The following is a 20,038-nucleotide window of genomic DNA, read 5'->3' as shown; positions in this document are numbered from 1 at the left end:
ACAAGTTCATATAAATGCAAAACTAAATGAGCCTACTCTTCCCCATAAGTTCACTGCTTCCGAAGTGGCAGACAAGCTTTTACCATGTATTCTCTCATAGGTATTCCCTTAGCTTTGCAGCAAGTAAAGCCAATAATATCAGATAGAAATTGTACAATCCATGAAGGATATTCCACAGGATATTCTCCTGTGGCAGAGTACATCAGCTGTGGCACTTATGATGTCTATATCTGATTAATGGTAAACAGAATAGGACCAAAAATAAAGTTTATTAAAAAATTAATACCATAACTGAATATTATCACAAGTGTTGCCAAATGTTTGGGCTTTCCCCCCTCCCACAACTAGTGTTTCACACAAAGGTTGATTCAATGGGAGCCTTGAAATCTCAAGCCATGTTCCTGAAGAAATATCCCTAAGGAAATGAAATCAGACCTATTTTGCACTAATTGTGTCCTTATACAAAGCAAAAATATAGAAGTGTTAGACATCACTCTTGGAAGAGTCAGTTACAAGCACTTCAATATTTAAATCAAACCATGTTTTTTGCTTAATTCCACTCCTAACAAATTTATGTCTTGAAAACTTCATGAGGTAACAGTTCCCTTACTGAAGTTATATACCCAGCAACCAGTATCAGTTATGTTTTATGATATAGCGAAGCACTTCAATTTTGTACTAATACATGGGTTTTGTCCATTTGTAAAATAAAGGTGAAATGGATTATTTATCCTAGATTTGACTTCACTGAAATGACTGCCAGAACTTCACCAGCCTGTCACAAGACACATCTCAAAGTAAGCTATCTGTATAGCTTAGTCTGTATGTTTCAGTTCTAATTCTTATCTACCACCAGTAGCTCTTATTTCACACTTTCAGGTGTAAGTCTGTATTACAAAGTACAAATACCTAATGACAGTCAGAGGAACACTCTGCAGAATTAGAGAATCTGACATCCCATGGCTCCTGCAAACTACAGTCACTGCATTGAAGATGGAACCAAATATTGAAGGAATAAGATTGATAATATAGATAAATACGACTGTTTATTAGACAATAGCGGATTATGAGTTCATATCTAGAAGGGACAAACATTAGAAAGATTTTTTTTCAATCTAGAATTACAACATGCATTATCTCAACCAACATTTTAAGAAATTGCCATTACCTGCTAAGTTCTCCTTCTCCTCATCTGAAAGCAACTGATTTTTTTGTGAATGAAAGTTTTGTAGAGCAGTTTCCAACATTTCTAGGGGAACAGCAGAACACTCCACAGCTTTCTGAAGGAGCTGCTTACACTTCTTCACATTTCCTAAGTAGTAAGGAACACAGACTTAGAAATCAAGGAAATAGAAAATAATTACACCGGGGCAACGTGGTCTTTTTTTTAAAAACGCAATTACGTTCTTACTATCTTATATTCATTTTGCACCATTCTCTGAAACCATCGTTCATTAGGCACTTCCCCCCTTGGACATCCCTTAGATATTCTCAGTATTTGTTTAGTGTATTTCCTTACAGTTCCTATAACAACACAAATTGTAAAATCAATTTTTTTCTGTAGTACCAGCAAGGACAGACAACCTTCATAGACTTTCATTTAGATCTGACCAGATACAAATTTTATTACATATGCATTATAAAACACCTTTAATGCACTTAATAGAAATCAAAGTTTAAAGCAGCTACTGTTAAATTGAACATCACTACTCCAGAAAGCACTACAGTTAAGAAAAGAGGAGTGAAAAGGAAGGATATTGTTCCATTACAGATTTACACATTACTAAATGCCATAAACAGAGCTTGAACTGTGGGGGAAGAAGGGTTGTTTTAACAAAACGTATTAAATCAGTTTACATATATAATCACATACAGTTATTAAAAAAAAGTAAGAGCCAAAATAAGGAAAGAAGTGTACTGCAACCAAAGTATTTTCCTTGGTTTAGAGAGCATTAGGGCAAAATGATACAATGTTTTGCTACAGCTGTTAATGCCCTTGAAGTCCCAAATGCCCTTCTTCCTCAGTTCCAAAGCAGCAAAGTGTAAGCCACTTTGTTCTTACAGGTGACACATACATATATAATTAAGTATTTCTTATACTATATAATAGCATATTTCAGAGCTCTGTGATGTCTCCAGCACTCAAAACTCCACTGATAACTGAAGTTAGATGTCAATGTCGCCTGCAGTTCAGACTGGGGGGGATTGGGGTGTATATATTAGGAACTTATGCTTAGAGTAACCTATTCTAAGAATATTAAATGGGTAATGTTGGACATTGAAGCAAGGAAACACCAAAATAAGACTGGCTATGATTTCATTTAAATCTGTTTTGTGCATATTTGTTATGACTTGTTTTTTAACCATATAATCAAATACTATTTTTCTCCTAAATCCTTAGCAAGAGGATAGGCTTAGTATTGCTTTTCAAGAATTCTTAACCAGCATTTTATCTTTGGCTATATTTAGTAACCACACATTGCTTCAACAAGACCTGCTACTCAAAATTAAAAGTAATTCCTCCTATTATGTGCTTCATTGAATAAGAAATAACATGGTACCAAAACATCTATGTGAAAAATGAACTGCTCCATGCCCCTTAACAGATGAGGGACCAAGTCACAAAACTAAAGCCAGAAGTATCTGTGAGTTTCAATCAGTCCACTTCACTCCATACAAAAAGCCTGAATGATCCACCTAGGCATAACATTTTATATAGCCAAAAGTAGAGTTTTATTTATGGTCACAAGTTCCAAGCAATTCACAGCAAATCTTGCTTCAAGCACACTACCCAAGGCACACCAAAAGTAAGGGAGACAGCTCTTCATCTGACCTATTTAAATAAAGTTGTATTCAGCATTTAAATAAAAACAAAACAGAATGCCACCTTTATTGTGTCACTCCATTTTCAGGTCATGAATATTAATTTATAAAGGAAATCAATATCAATTTGCCAACCACAATTTCAGAATTTTGACTTGAGCTTTATCTCACAATTTTGCTCAAAACAGGGAAGTGAATGTATAATTAACTTTTTCTTCTTAGTACCAAGGGAAATACAGATTAATCCAGAAGCAATTGGCAGGTGTGCCAAAGCACTGCTGAAATGACAGGGATGAGGTGGTAACAAAGCAAAACCCTCCTCCTTTCCCTCTGGCCTAAACTGGACACACTCAATGAAAAAGTAACAGCGCATTTCAGGTAACAATATGCAATTCATGTTACATTAACCCTCTTCAAAGCACCCATCAGGGACACTATAGCTCCATACACATTAGCACATGTCAAACAGACCAGCTCAAGGGTAACAGATACAAATCAGAGCACACTGGAGATAAAACAAAGCCAATCAGAAATGGCTTATTCCTTTGGGATTAGGATTTTATTTCAGGTTGACTATTTGCTATCGAAGTAAAAGAAACTATTGCATTAACACATCCCATAGCGACAGGGTATTTAAATTCACAAGTGATTGTGATAGAAGGATGAATTTAGTCATTGGTAACCACTAGTAACAATTCTACACTTCACTTAAATTACACAATAGGTTTTCTTTATTACACTTCTTTGACAATATCTTTATTACTGAAGTATTACTGTTATTATCTTTTTTTAATAAGCATACAGCGCTCACTAAACATTTTTGGGTAGGCAGCATAACCCTGCTACCAGGTACCAGGGCCACCTCCCCTACACACAACAGGAAAGAAGTGACCATCAACCAAGGTAAACTTGGTGGACTACTGGCCCAAAGTATGGAGGACCTATTGTTCTAAATATATTAGAGCATAACTTAGTCTAGAATAGTCTAGAGAACTTGAAGAGCAAAAGCAAGAAAAAACTCATAAAGAGTTTAATAAGTGAAGGAAAAAGAAAAAACCCACAAGTGATGCGAAGGCAATAATTCATCACCTCCTACCAGCAGACCGATGCCCAGCCAGTCTCTAAGCAACTGCTACTGTGGAAAGACTATCCTCCAGTTTTTTATTGCTGAGCATGATGCTTTATAGCATGGAATATCCCTTTGGTCAATTCAGGTCAGCTGTCCCAGCTACATCCCCTACCAACCTCTTGCCCACTCCCAGCCTTTGGGCAGGGGAGAAGCCACGCAAGAAACAGAAACCCTTGACACTGTGCAAAGCACTGTTCAGCAACAGCTAAAACATCAGTGTGTTATCAACACTGTTGTAGTCACAGATCAAAACACAGCATCATATGAGCTGCTAAGAAAATTAACCCTACCCAAGCCAGATCCAGTACACCAAGAAACAGGATAAATTAATTTAGAAAGTTTGCTCTCAGTGCAACTATCCCTACCAGGGACAGACAGTTCAGCCATCCCTAAAGAAGGGAACCAGAATTTTTAAGACAGTATCACTCTCATATCAGAATGGCTTGCTTAAAACACTGCTGTATGGCACCATATGACAAAGATTACCATTCTATTTTGAATACTGACAACCTCCCCCCTCCCCCCCCCAACTGACTGGAACATGGCAGCTATGATACTGTCAAAAGTCAGTACATGCCATTTATGAAGCAACAGAAGATATCAACCATCTCCACTGTCCCAAAGTGAATGTTCAACAATGGAACAGGAGACAGAAGAATCAATTAAAATCCAGTTGTGAGCTACTTAAGAACCTGAGTGACAGAGGGGAAAATTTAAATTTTACCAAATTGCAAATTTACAGTGTATTTCGGTTTAATTAAGAAAAAACACACACCACACAGAGAATCTACAGTTGCTTTTTGGAAGAAGCCAGAATTTCTTCCACAAGCAAGCTGAAAGTATCTAAAGGGAAATTACCACCCATCATCTTTCAATGCAGCAAGAGCCTTACTCATACCTCTCACTAAGATCTAAGCTTAAAAAAACAAACAGAAATCACTGCCAATTTTCATCTGGTTTGCAAGTTATTTCTAAAGAGGAAAAATCCTATTAAGAACTGTGCACATATTTTCATTAAAATGACACATATGTTCTTGTTAAATTTCAAACAAAAAAGAAAAATCCAAATTTTTCTTTTTCTGATGTAATACCTATCAGTTTCCTTGCAAATTATGTAACAGAGCAGAAGCAGAAGAACAACAAAACCTAGAACAACACAGAACAGCAACACCAAACGAGTTTCTCCTACACACCTTGTGATAGTTCAAACTGTGCAAAAGCCACATGCACAAAAGCAAATTTCTTGCAGTTCAGTCTGGCCAGATGAAATTGGTCCCGTGCCTCCTCTGGATCTTGAAGACTGTAAAGACAGCATATCAATAGTTACACAAGGTGAAGAGCCTGAGTAACAAGGATGAAGTTCCATGTGCTGGGTGATGGCTTTAGTTAATTCTGGAAAAGCAGTCCATCTATAGCTGAATTTTTTCCTCTTCCTTAGAGCCATTGGTGAAGTACAAATAAGCAAAGTGTCTTTAAAAGTTAGTAATTGAAAGATATCAAGCTGACCCTTTCCAAAAACCAGAATGTGCTCAAACCTGAAGAGAAAGATTAAGAACTCATTCTTTGTCACTGCTTATATTATTCCTCAAAATATGTAGATATTTTCCCTCAGAACACCCACTAACCTGTACAGAACACCCACCTGTAGCCCTTCCAGGCTACATGCTGACACTATCCAGAGAAAAATCTCCATTCTTCTAGATGCATCCACTCCTATACGAAGGAGGTTGCAAGGCAGGGGGACAGGGAGGAGATTGCTTTAGAAACACCAAGTATGGAAAAAATGCATTGTATTAGTCAAGCCAAGAAAAATATTATATACACTATTAGTTATATTCTGCAGCAATATGGTCACAAAGTTTCTAATCCATTACATTAAAGCAATACTGAACTCCAAAATTTTGCTAGTTATGAGCTTTTCTAAATTGAAGAGCTTCTGCAACTGCACCCAAATTGTCAGGTTGCCTTAGCAGAGATGTAGGTCACTGAAGGAAGTTGTTTCTGTTGGCACATCTATAATACCATACCTATAGAAAACTAGGACACAACAAGAGCATTTATCCAATAGCTACCTCTATAAAGGGTTCTGTGGGAGCATCGACTCCTTAACAAGATGTAAGGAATTCATTCTGTTTCCCCATACTCCTAGGCAACACAGTCTTATCAGTTAAATTTAGTAGCACAAGGTGGATTTAAGTCAGTTTTCTGCAGACACACTGGAAACAGCAATGGCAAACACGGTATACTTCAAACATGTAGAGATTGTGCCACAAAATCCAGACAAGATACTTCACATTTAATAGTTTCTTTACTTTTACTAAATTTTAATCCTAGCAATCTATGGCTGAATGTAAAACTAAGTAGGACAACTGAGATGCTTGCACACAGTACACCGTTTAAGTATTCCAGAGGATCTACAGCTTAAGTAAATACTTGTTAAGCTAGAAAAGGCCTAAATCTATATCACTATGAAATAAAGTAACATCACATTTCAATGGACTCGCTCCTGCTTTTTCATATTATTAAAAAGAGTTCTTTTAACACTTATTAGCAAAATCTACAATCAAGAAATAAAGGAATTTCTTCCAAAATTCCACCCTGGTTCAACAGGTAAGCAAAGGTAGCACTTAGAAGTGGGGATGGTGAAAAATTTGTGACAACAGCTTAAAAAAATAAGTACAGAAAAATACAACATGGAAAGATAAAGAGAACATGATTTCCAGTAGACTTCTGTGGAATTAAGAATTATAAGAGTCTCTATCATAGTTTAGGGATGTTACTGGACTTCAGTAAGTTTAATAAACTCAGCTCTGATAATCCAAAGCAATAGGACAGACACAAAATAACCCATCTGCAGGCAAAGTCAGAGTAACACAAATTAAGCTGTAACATGTAAATTACATTCACTTTCAAAAAGCATGTTAAAATTTAAGCTCCTGTAGAAAGCAGCAATGGCTTGGATAGCAATATGCAGAACAAGACCCAATGTTAGCAACAGGCATCAAGTGCCACACACTTGGTGGCACTGTGCTACAGCCAGAAGCATTACATGAAAGCAGGCCTGGCATGTTTAATGTACAATACAGGTAACCGATCACAGATGCAGCTGGCTGTTCACCTTTGCCTGTTTCAGAGGACATTCAAGGGCTCTTCAAACAACCTCTACCATAATAGGTCAACAGGTTTGGGCATAGTCAGACTCCTGCTAGAGAAGATACCAAGACAAGACAGGTCCAATGCCAAGAATGGAATAATCCAGCTTTGATCAGAAGAAAACTGTGTTGATGCCAATAGACACTAAAGTCTCAAGCCGTTGTCACTGCTTCTGAAGTTTGTGATGCTCTGACTTGCTTTTCCTGTTAGAGCGAGCATTTGGGAGAACAGCAAACAGAACTCTACTGAAGAGCACCTTTCTTCTCCCACCAAAGGCAGTATCATCAGAGCACTTATGTATCAGTGTTACTTTACTTGCAATAGCTAAAAAAAATAAATCAGAAGCACTCTAGGAAGTCAGGAGATGAGAGGATTTTCTTTAACAAAAGCTAAAACTGAGCAGAGACAAAATAGATAGTACTAGACAAACTGACAGCCAGGAACAGAGAAGGTGAGTCTGAAACATCAGGGAAATCTCCAACACCAAGAAAATTGAGCAATGAGTCAACATGCCAAACAAAAAAGATCCAAATAACCACTCACTGATTAACTTAACATTAATCTCCAAAAACTACAGACAAGCAACATTGTTGTTTTTTCTTAGATCTGATCAGTCAAAAGCAATATTATGTTCTGGTGAGGTTACACATGTAGTTCATAAATGTAGTTTCATGTAAATAATTGACTTTATGTTATACGCCACAATGCATGAGAAAGCATTAGCTTATAATAAATTATTAAGAACTGGCTAATCTCCAAAAGTAATTTTCAGATGGGGGACCATTTAGGGAGATACTTACAGCAAAACTCCATTGGGATTGATGCTATGTCAGATTTTGGTGGGTACATTTCTTAAGAGGGGTTTGGGAGTGGGTTGTTCTTTTTTTAAAAAGAATTTTCATTAGCAAGTCAAAAAACATATGACTGATGGTATTTGCCAATTAAAAATACAAAGCAGAAGACAAAAAGACCAGATCTGAACTATCCAATGAGCTAGGTAGATTCTACAGTAATGCTGGTTACCAAAGCAGAAGGTATTTTAGTATAGCTATAGAGAGTGCATTTTAAAGGTGAAACAAGATAGACTACACTCCCAAGAGGATCCCTAAAGTCTATAGCAGTGAAGCAACTACAGACATTTCAGTGGGACACCGCAACTAAAACTGTTAATAATATTCATGCATTCTAAGCATTAACAGGCTACTGACAGTGCCTTCAGTTTTGCTTTCTGCAATACGATACACAGAATACTGAATACAGTTCTAGTATCCATTTAAGAAGTATCCACCTTTAAAACCATGTTTTAAGATGAAGTGGAAAGAGCTCCAAGAATTTTAAAGTTATTAGGGAGGTAGAAAATAATCTTTCTGAACTTAAACTCCTACTATATGTAATAACAGATGTGACTTGATAATAGCATCCAATCACCATTCTGGAAAAGAAGTTCCAGAAAGTATTAGCTGGAAGCCTATGTCACACAATTTCTGTTCTGAGGAAAAGCAACTAACCTTTGAACAATAATGCTCTCTCTCAGTATCTTTAACGACAGGAGGTCTTTCTGGAAGATATGCTTTACTCCACTTACACAAAAACACCTTACCTCTTCAAGATACTAAGGATTCACAGCAGGTCATTATTCACTCCTGCTTGTTTCTCAACAGTAGATTCAACAGATTACTTCCATTGTATGCTTTTAGTAAACACTGATGCAGCAAGATCCATGCAAATGACAGTACAGACAAAGAAGTAGACCACGCCATACTGCAAGATCAAGCCACCTGCCAAAAAGCCAATGGGAGGACATACAAGAAACAGGAAAAGACTAGCTATATTCACTGGAAGATCATCTGCTCAACTCTAATCCTTAAGGATTGCTGCAATGTTCAAATGCAGCTCTTGCAAATATTTGTGTCACAGTATTTCAAGTGACAAAAAACTCCTTACAAAAAAATCAAATTATAACCCTGTCCCAAATTATGTCTGAAAACATCTGAACAACCACACTGTTCAATTTTGGACAGAATAAAGCAATAAATGGCCACAGTCAAAACTAATTTCATAAGTATGAAAGTATAGAATGATGTTCTGAGACATTCTTCCTACCCTAAACAGCTATTTAATGTAGCTGGGATGCGTCTTTCCTAGCAAGGGAGAAAGCAGACTAGACAAGGATAGACCACTATGGTTTGACTAGATGGATTAGATAATAGCAAACTGTCTACCTCACAGCCAAATCAGTTATGGAAGTCCACAAGGAAATTAATCCTAACTTACAACATACAGTTTAATAATACACAGATTACAGTTACCCAAAGTTACATCCTATTTCACCCATGCAGCTTCTTTTGAGCTGAAGTATAAAGCTGAAGAAAAAAAGCATCTCGTGCTATTTCCCCACATACCTTACACACAGAACCCAGAAAAAAGTGTGTTAACATCTCTAAATCAAATAGCTCTGAACAATCATGTTTATTAGCATATACAAAAAAATGCAAGTACTATGGAGACAACAGATAAGCTGCCTAGCCAAAGCTGCTCAGAGTTAAGGAGTTGCTATGAAAACATTCCTACTCAAAATAATTTGTTGCAGAAACTACTAATGAAAACAAACTTTTTATCATCATTCAAATTCAGAATTCTGAATGAGTTCTTATACTGAAAATTTATACTTACGCTTTCAACTCAGCAAATCTCACAAGGATGCGAGCATAGCTCTCATCTTGACTATGCTTTTCTGCAGGTAATGCAGTCACCGCTTGACTGTAACGACCAATGAGTCTATTCAGTAGGCCAACATCCATCTGAGGAATACCCTTTTTCTCTAGCCTAAGCAAAAAACACAGCCAGTCTTCTGGGTTATTTGTTGTCATCATTATTTGATTAACAGTTCCAGAGTTATCTGACAGAAAAACAACAAAGGAGATTGATTAAAACTGCAGCAAACATGAACAGAAGAAAACACTTTATAAGCTTTCATGTAAGAAGACTAGTGAGATTTTTTTTCTTCTCACAAGATTGAAGCAAAACAGTTAACTAAAGAAACAAGGAGGGATGGAATGTATTTTGTGGTCATTAATACTGAAGAAATGCTAAACCTTAAATCCTTGCAGTTAACCTAGACTAAGAGTGAAAGAGCCATTAAGATCAGTTGCATAAGTGACAAGAGTAACGAGAACACATACCTGTTGTATCAGCTGAGATTTTAGTACAGTTAAGTTCATCTGTGATATTGTCTTCATTTCTGTATTTGTTCTTCAAGTCTCTAACTCTATTCATGATTGAAGCAATTTTTGGCAATCCTCTTTCACTTAGGTCGTCCTCCTCCATCTGCAGACACAAGGTTAAAAACCAGTGAAGTTACTCAAGAACCCTGTTGTAGCTCACCTTAATTGGAATTACCATGGGAAAGCCTCTCATGTATATCTTGCAGATTAATTGAGACTCAACCACATTATGTAACATAAATACTCTATTAAGCCTTTGTCAATGTAGTTACACAAGTAAACTTCTTAGCAGAAGGCAACGCAGATGAGCAAAAGGAATCAGTGCTTAACTGATCTGCCCAAATACTAGTCCATGCTTCACAGTAGCCCTCTCCAATAAGGTATATCCAGTGTTTGAATAAAATGGGGGGTGGGATATGTTGCCTGAATATCTGAGTCCATTGTATTAAATCACATCCTGAATCCATAGATTAGGATGGCTAAGAGGCAGTCTTCCTCCTAGCTGTACACTCCTGCCACTTCTCTTGAGTAAACAGCAATGGAACAAGCATTTGTCAGACTTCATGGTGACATGGCTCAGGGACAAATGCCAACAGAAAACTACATAAAAAGGGGGAGAGCTTTTATCTTTTTGCTTGATGTTTTTTCTGCTCTCTCAACTGTGTCACCATATGGACAAGAGAAAGGAAAGGCAGGAAGGAGAGACTTTCATTTGTCATTTGATGACACCTGTAAGGATGACTTAGACTACCTTAGATGTGTCACCCCACACCTATACCTCCCTTAAACATTTTTCACATGGAAAGAAAACTTGATGCTATAAACTTGAAGTTTTAACAATATTAATATTTTCCATCACAGGTATAACTTACAGTAGAAATAATAAGTTTCAAGACATAAGAGATACTTACAACCTGTCTTTAGCATTACTTCCTCTCTGTAATGGGCATGATATTTATTTAACATAATACATGTATAGTTGGACAGTGAGATGTGCTCTGAAAAAATATCAGTTTATTCTTGTTATGCCTCAGTTTTAACATTATCTTTCTCTAAAGCAGCACTTAATTGAAATGTGGTACACTTATTTATACCACTGAGATTCTAAATCAAACACTTTGAAATAATTCCTTGTCCTAGTTTGCTGTTGCAAAATTTTACTGCCTAGATATCTATCCAAAAGGATTCATTCTAAGAGATTACACAAACCACTGAATACAGATGAACCAGTAAGGGATATGTAACAAATTACTATACTACATTGCTTGTAATAAATAATATTCAACTTTTGTATTAATTCCTGGGTACAATGTCTGCTTTATAAGGAATACAATCCAACCCTGAAACTAAAAACTGATGGTGAAGTGGAGGGCTAGCCAGGAGACATTAATTAGAAGATGCAGAAAGTTCACACATGAAACACCAAAGACATATCTGGACAGAGTTCCACAGCCTATGTGCAGGCTGGGAGAACCCTAAAAAAAATTTGTGTACTTTGTCAGCTACTAAGCATGATCTCCACATAACTGGAGTAATTTGAGACTTACAAAAGTAAATATTAGGAACATTAAGACAAAACTATGCATGTTCAACCTTTCTATAGTCTCTCTGGTCAGGAAGGGCAAACTCTTGCACATATTTCCAAAGAACAAGCCATATTACTTTTTCAAAGAATGTGACAGCATCACTGACACAGGTGGCAGCTTACTAACAAAAGACACACAGTTTTCCTTACTCAGAGGTATGCTATATAAACCTGTCTCTGTATGCCTACATTTGACTAACACCTTGCAAAATCATTCACTATAATTCAATCTGAAAGCTAAATTATAAAGCTTCATTGCAACTAACATTGTGTTGGAGAAGCATGAACAAAATTGGATAGAAGTGGGCAAAGTTATAGATAAATAACTCCAAACCTCTGCTCTCATGGTTAGCAGTGAAGACAGGAAAATATGTGAAAATTACCACTGCTTTTACATATAAACTGAACAAAACAATGAATAATTCCGGGTAAGCCTTCGCAGAATTAAGGCTGTGATGGTACAGGGATGAACTATGCATCTCTGCCTGAAAGGAGTTCAAGAGAAATAAATTATATCTGTAAGAAAACAAACTTATACCTTAAAAGATACACTACACATCTACAGCACTATTTTGCACAGTTTGTGACAGTAAGAGGACCCAGGGATCTTCTCACCACAAGGAGAGATAGTCATGATCTTGCAAGTTTAATAGACACATAGAAGTATGAAAAGGTATTATGGGTGAAAAGGAAAGTCCAGCACAAGTAAGATTCTTTCTAAAGAACAAGCTAACTAGGTAAGAGCTTACAAGTTCCTACCTAAGTACAAATCAGGGCAGAGTGCACACAGGTTTGTTAGAGTGCATTGAAAGAGAAGAAAGAAAGAATGTAGGGAAAAATGTAAAAACAAAGTTAAGGTAAAAGTGAATGTCACTGAACTTGGTATTTTGAAAAACTTAAAAGATTCTTTTGAATCCTTCATAACAGTAGCTTAGCTATTAAATGCTATATATAAGTGTTTGCAATCATTTATTAAGCTGGTAATTTAAATCTAGGTTTGCAGTTGAGAACACGTCTAAATAAATGTAAGAAATGTTATGCCCCTCGCCCTTAAGTCTCACCTCAGTCTTGGTACTCAAGATCTGTTTACTATAAGGGTCTAACTTTCAGATCAGAGACTAGCAAAGATGCAGCACATTAAACTATACTGAAATTATAACCGTCCAACACTTCATTAGAAGACTTAAGAGGTCCACCAATCAATACATGCTGAAACACTGCTACAGTAAAATGTCTGTTGGGGATACACAGAAAACTTGAAGTTTTTTTCCAGCAGAGCTAGTGAACACACAAACACACTCAGCAATTTCAACAGATGCAGCACAGGCAAGTGCTTATAAGAAAAATGGCATTTTTTTTCCTCTTGATACTTTCACATTTCAGCCACCTTCCCAGCTCACATCCCCTTCCCATCACAGTAATCAATTAATATTTAATAACCATAAACACAAGTTTCCATATTCCTTATTGTATATGCATATCCAGCAATCTATTACAGAGATGTAGTTACTTCCTACATTATGTGGCCAAAACTGTACACCAAAAGCAAAAAAACTTCTATATCCTCTCTGTTTAGCACAAGCTTATCCCATCCTGATGATCCCCTTCCTCCAGGAGATTCCCCTACTGCTTTAACAAGTGGTACATGCCCAATATACAGCAAATAGCCAAAGTTCAGACTACAACAAAAGGCAGGGGCTCAAATTCTAACAGCTCCAGAACAAAAAGCCTCACAAAAAGAGAGATCCTCACAGGGCTTTATCTCCCACAAAATTAGTCTTCTCTTCCTCTTCACAGCCCATGTTCCTCCACAGGAGTTGCTATAGGCAACTCACAAAAAGGGGAAAGACCTAAAACCAGAAGTATTCTGCATGTATATATCCATAAAGCCAACACGAGCTATGATCCTGTTAGCATCTGTCATGGTTTAGCCCCAGCCAGCAACTAAGCACCACACAGCCGCTCGCTCACTCCCCCCCAGTAGGATGGGGGAGAGAATCCGACAACTAAAAGTGAGAAAACTCGTGGGTTGAGATCAAGGGAGTTTAACAGGTAAAGCAAAAGCTGCACACACAAGCAAAGCAAAACAAGGAATTCATTCACTCCTTCCCATGGGCAGGCAGGTGTTCAGCCATCTCCAGGAAAGCAGGGCTCCATCACGTGTAATGGTTACTTGGGAAGACAAACACCATCACTCCAAATGTCCCCCCTTCCTTCTTCTTCCCCAGCTTTATATACTGAGCATGATATCATATGGTATGGAATAGCCCTTTGGTCAGTTTGGATCAACTATCCTGGCTGTGTGCCCTCCCAGCTTCTTCTGCACCTGGCAGAGCAGGGGAAGCTGAAAAAGTCCTTGACTACTGTAACCACCACTTAGCAAGAGCCAAAACATCAGCATGTTATCAATATTATTCTCATACTAAAATCCAAAACACAGCACTATACCAGCTACTAGGAAGAAAATTAACTCTATCCCAGCCGAAGCCAGGACACCATCCTTCCTTTATTTTGTCTAAAAGTTTAGCACACAATGTTAATCTAAGCTCCTTGCCACAGGTTACAGCAATTAGTTTTCACAGTGGGTAACCAGAAAAGAATTCACATGCTCCTTTGTTCAAAGGGGTATTGCCAAAGACAAGTGACACCTATTTAAATTTCTAAAAGGATGTGGATTTAGAGGTTTAAAGACCCTTTTTTTAAGGAACTTATGCCAAATCCTCAATGCTATATCAGTTTATTATCAACTGAAATACAATACATGGATATAGCTGAGAGATAAGAACCTAGACAATCTGAGCAGAGCAAGTGTGCTAAAACAAATTGAAGAAAAATTGATGATTTCTTCTTTTTTGCCTACAACATTTTCATGAAACACACTAATCACAGCTTTTCCCATGTTAATCAATGTTCCACGTATCTAAGGAAGAGGAGAATTTTGATATTCAAAACTGGTGAATTAAGTGCATATCCAGGGGATTTGACTTCCCAATTATTGTGAAGTTGGGCCCAGAAACAGGGAAGGTAACGCACTCTGGACAGATTAAATAGGTTCAAAGAAAGACTAAGTTTATTTTTACATTGAATTGTTGGTCTTTGTTCCTTTTGCACTGAGGTATAAAAAGTCAATGAAAAGTTGCTGGAAGACCCAGTGAGATTCATCTCTTCATAAAGAAGATTTTGGTACATATTGCAGTTTTGCCTTTGATAAATACAGTAGAGGGGGCTACAGGAACTCAATACTCCAAATCTCCTCTTTACAGGTGAGAATATCCTTAAAGATCTGTCCTTGAACTGTACCCATTCCCTGAAAGCATAGATGAAGTCAGCTACTCCAAAACCTGAAGTACCAAGAAGATAAAAGAAATTTACCTCAGGTTCAGTAATACCGCAATCTCTCATTACAACTGTAATTCCTAAAAAAAAATCCATCTGGGAATTGTTAACACAGTATTTCTATTTTCCTCACCAATGTAAAAGGTTCATTATTCTTTTTACAGTGAGAGCTTGCCAAATGTAGCAGACCAAAAAACCCAATAATTTTCTGCATAGATTTGATCTTAACTCTCATCAATACATGTCAAACTTACATTTCTGGTGTACTGCTTAACTGTTCAAGGTTCAACTTGTACTATATGGAGAAAGCCTCTCCTGAAGAAAGGATATGCCTTGTCAAAAAGATAACGTAGATGAGGATCAGACTATCTCAGATGATCCCAAGAATCCAGCAGAGGCGAGAAATGTAGCTCTCCATCCTGAAAGAGTTCCTGTGTATCAAAATGGAATGGTTAGACATTGAAAAGTAAATAAGTACCAGTATACCCTGTAAGCTTGCCTCATCTTCGTGACATCCCAGAAATATAGTTTTCATTAAATCAATAAAACTATTCCTAGTTAGTAATAAAACAGTACAAAAAAGCTCAAAGATTGCTTCTGGACTAAGGGCAAGCACTTCCAAATGTGTCAGCTTGTTATGACCTTTACAGATTAAAAAATACACTAAGGGCATAATCACCTGTGTATTGTCACAATTTGCAACCAATCTTTCTACTCATGCCAAAGTTCAACCATAAGCAAGTATTCAGAGTCTCATTTTGGCTTAATCTGCTGCATGATCTACTTTTAAAGAAAGCATTTCCCATTTATTTCTGTGTGAAGTGCATTCAAAATCTGACAAGACAGCAAAGACCTAAAATAGCAACATGCTGTTGTATATGCGCTCAATAGGAACTGAGCTTTTAACTACAATGGCTACATGGAAGTACATTTGAGATATAGAAAAGCCATACAGGAGAGGAGGTTAGAGGCAGGGAAGCAAAGAACAGGGATAAAATGTATGCAGAGATCAGGAAGATACAGAACAGCCTTTTAAAAAAGCATAGTAAACTAACTTCAACCTCTCATACAGACCCACTAAAAGAGCCAAGGGACAGAGCCTAAAAGAGCAGTATATGTGGTAAATGGATGAAGTGGCAGTACCGGTTATCCACTGGATTTCACATGTAATACACCCAACAATATTTATTGATACTAAAGAGAAATAATAGCATCCAGTCTTGAAATACTGGATTTGCTGTGTTACACTATTTGTTCAGTTTCTGAATGGAGCCAGATGCAGTTTTTCCTCAAATGCAAACTTTGAGAAAGTATGAAAATACTTTTTAATTATTGAACAAAAAGGAACACTCTTCCTACCCCTGGTATCTACTGAAATATTGCATCTGTTTGTCTAAGGAGGTCTAGAGGGCAGCAAAAAATTTAAGCAAGTGCCCAAGAGCTTGCCTGGCTTTTTTTCCTCCAAGTGAAATGATCAGCCTAGTAAAATATATTTATGTTATCCTGTTACCTATATTTTCCTTATACTCCCAGACCACTGTGGCTACAACTGTTATGTTAAATACTTGTTTAGCTCTGTTCCTATGGTCTGATTAAAATGTCTACTAGTGTCAAAAGACTACATGTTGAAGAACTTAGAGTTAAAAGTCCTCTACTCTGTGTAGAAGAGGTAAAAATACCACCTCTAAATCAGGAAATTTACCCATTCGTATGTTTTCTGGTGCCTTCCTTTCCTATGCAGAAAGATCACATACAAACAAGAGCAGAAAACTAACTGTAGCCTTCATCTTCCACAGTATTTGCATTATTCTGCTGATGTATTCAGTTCATTATTTAATAGTGCTCAGCATTTAAGCAAAGATGCACATGCTTGCTGGTAGTACAGCAAATGCTGTCAGTTACAGGAAACAGAATTATCTCCAAGTCCAGTTACATCAACATTGCCAAAACACACAATACTACCAAAGACCTTCCTGAACATTGGGATCTATTACACAGACATTTAAGTGTTTAAAAGTTCCTGCCTTTGAGATCTTGCCACCTTGGTTCAAGGCAAGTAAGAACAGAAACATGTGATAACACCACACAACCATCTTCAGAAACACATGGCATAATCTGCCATTCATCCAGTTATCAATTATCTTTCTGTAGATATTACAGAAGCTAGTCTTTGCTACTCCTTTGAAGGAACAGATACCAGCTTTCATAGAATCATTTAGATTGGAAAAGACCTTTAAGATCATCTAGTCCAACCATAAAAGTTACACTGCCACGTCCACCACTAAACCATGTCCCAAGTAAATAAAACCCTTGGGAAAGCAAAAAGCAGATCTGCTTGCTAAACGATACAAGCTTTTAAGTTAAATTCTAAAGAGCAAATTGCAGCGGTAGGAACACGAAAGAAATCCTGCGACTTCTGCTTGCTCCAGACAGATGTTAAAAAAACCTGTTACTAGAAAGCATCAAGATAAATTGTTCCACAAGCAGTCACCAAAGCCTGAATTCAGACAAGTGGCAAAGCCCTCCAAATACTCTCCAACGTCAGCTCCCTTCATGTCCTATATGACACCCTGATTACAAGACTGGGTTAAAAGATTATTAATTAGCTATCCAACTAGACAGACTTGTTAACTCACTTCTAACCTGTTCCATAGTGCAGCCACTAGTAGAAGTCTCTCCTTTACCCAGACACTATTTCCCAAAATACAGAGAAACATGGTGTTTTTGAAGCCTCTACCCAGGCTTTAAAAAAAACTATACATGTGCATAATCTTTGTTTGGTTTTGTTTACAAGTCCTAAAGCCTAAATCAGGATTTTCTTAATGGTAAACAAAAATGTCCAACATTAAAAAAAAAAATCATAATTTTAAACAGTTAGCAACATTAACTATGAATATAAATAGGAAAAACAGAAATTCTCGTGCCAGCTACAAAAAAGACTCAAAGACAAAATAGAGCTAATCAGAAAAAAAGCTCAACAGCAAAGAAGCAGGTGAGCTACTGTAGCATAAACAAAGCAGGGGCTAAAAGTTACCAAGAAGCAGCAGAGAACAGAGCAGCACACAAAACCACTGAGACACAATTTTAAGTTCTGAAGGCTTAAGGATATAGCCAAGCAGTAACAAGGGATGTAACTGAGAGCAGTTTTAATTTAGGGTGTCATTTCAGGAATAGCTATTGCTTTATCACCTGTGCTAGCCAGAGCTGAATGGATACACATTCCCAGATCTTTCCTTTTCCCTCTCCTTGCCCACATACACCTTCCTGTTTCCAAAGCAATTTGAGTAAATTAGTTATCAAGCACAGGTCTGCTTTGTGTCTACTTCTAGAAAGTGCTACTCCTCAGCCTAATTGAAGATAACTTACACGCTGGATTGATATATCCTCACGCTGGATTGATATATCCTCACGCTGGATTGATATATCCTCACCCAATTACATCTTATTACATGTTGCCAAGTCTGCAGCAAGCTGTATTATCGAGAATTTCTTTTTGCTTTAATTTCATAATATACCAAACTTAAATAAGAAAAGAAAAAAACCTACAACACTACTCTCGAAATCTCTTATCAAATTCAGGTTAAAAAACAAGACCACGAAAGAGGAGGGCAGTGAGAAAAGGTGGTGAGGGAGATGAGGAGAGAGACACGCCAGGTTTCCTCACCCGCAGGGGCGGCAGCCCAGCGGAGCCGCAGGCCCGCTCCTCACCGAGCGCCCCGCTGCAGCCCACCCCGCAGGGCCGGGGGAGCCGAGCAGCCCGCCCCACGCACTACCGTTTCCCACCCCGCAGGCGCGGGCCGGGGCGCGGGACAGCGCTGGCCTCCCGGCCGCGGCGGGGAGGGGAGGGCGGGGCCGGCGGGAGGCGAGCCCCACGGGCACCGCCGCCACACGCAGTCCGGGGCGGGAGAGCTCCGCCGCCACCACCGCTCAGCAGCTTCACCGCTAGACGCGCACCCCGCTATCCCCCGCCCGGCCCCGCGGCCCGGCCCAGCCGCACTCACCCTCGCCGCCCGCTTCTGCTTCAGGGCCGGGAGGAGGCCCCAGCCAGGCAAAGGCGCCCGCGCCGCTCTCGGTTTGAATATCACTGACGCCCAAAGAGTCTCCTTCCCATTGGCCAGAACGGCTCACGGGGCAGTGGAGGAAGCGAGCGCTGATTGGCCAGGGGAAGAAAAAAACAGCCGAGCCCGCCTCCCTATTGGAGGAGAGTCGCGGCGGCAGCGCTACCCATAACAGCCATGGCTCCTTCCCGCCCCGCCCAGCGCGTAGTGGGGGCGCCAATACTCGTGCCACGCCCTGCTGTTCCGAAGTGGGAGGGGGAGTTGTGCGCAGGCGCGCTGTGGAGGGAGGGCGGGCGGGTGGTGGGGCCGTTAGCCGCCCAGCCGTTGGTGGCGGTGGGGGGACTGTGGTGTGGCTGGGTAGTTCCTTCCTCCTAGAGCTGAGGGGAGAGTGCCGCCGCGCTGCTCTTCAGCGAGATATCAGCCCCTCGCTGTCCGGCTGGAGTGACGGGAGCGCGGGAAGGCCTTCCCTCAGCGGCGGTGGCGGGTTTTTCCCGGCGGGCTGGCGCGCCGCATGCCTCTCTTCCCTGACGGGCTTTGGGGAGCGGTGAGGGGACGCTCCCGCCGGAGCGCTGGTCAGGGGTGGTCGAAGTAGGTTTCTCGCTGCCCGGAGCGCTGGCATGGTTCCAGTCGTTATTCCCGATTCCCACAGAGAGGGAAAGGGAAGCGTGAGCTGCCCGGATTCAGTTCTTGATTACAAAGTGCAAAGCACAGGAACGAGATAATGGAAATT

General features: G+C 39.0%; 1 protein-coding gene across 5 annotated transcripts in view; it reads right to left on the bottom strand.

Moving 5' to 3' along the window:
- The window catches only part of TTK (TTK protein kinase), a 48,082-nt gene extending 28,617 nt beyond the window's left edge, over positions 1–19,465 (bottom strand). For 2 of the 5 annotated variants that reach the window (XM_072855345.1, XM_072855344.1), the window contains exons 1-6: positions 19,252–19,465; positions 15,505–15,681; positions 10,288–10,432; positions 9,779–10,004; positions 5,146–5,252; positions 1,169–1,312 (exon numbers count right to left, since the gene is read on the bottom strand). In XM_072855345.1, the coding sequence (XP_072711446.1) occupies positions 1,169–1,312; positions 5,146–5,252; positions 9,779–10,004; positions 10,288–10,432 (622 nt within the window). In that variant the 5' untranslated portion in view covers positions 15,505–15,681; positions 19,252–19,465. Of the gene's footprint in view, positions 1–1,168; positions 1,313–5,145; positions 5,253–9,778; positions 10,005–10,287; positions 10,433–15,504; positions 15,682–18,616; positions 18,675–18,914; positions 19,087–19,251 lie in introns of those variants that run through there. The other 3 variants (XM_072855348.1, XM_072855346.1, XM_072855347.1) reach the window with 3 other exon arrangements.
- Positions 19,466–20,038: the final 573 nt, after the last annotated feature.

This window comes from Ciconia boyciana, chromosome 3 (assembly GCF_034638445.1).
Source record: "Ciconia boyciana chromosome 3, ASM3463844v1, whole genome shotgun sequence".
NCBI classification, from domain to species: Eukaryota; Metazoa; Chordata; class Aves; order Ciconiiformes; family Ciconiidae; genus Ciconia; species Ciconia boyciana.
Note: the sequence above shows the minus strand (reverse complement) of the source record. Positions and strands in the feature narration are given on the sequence as shown.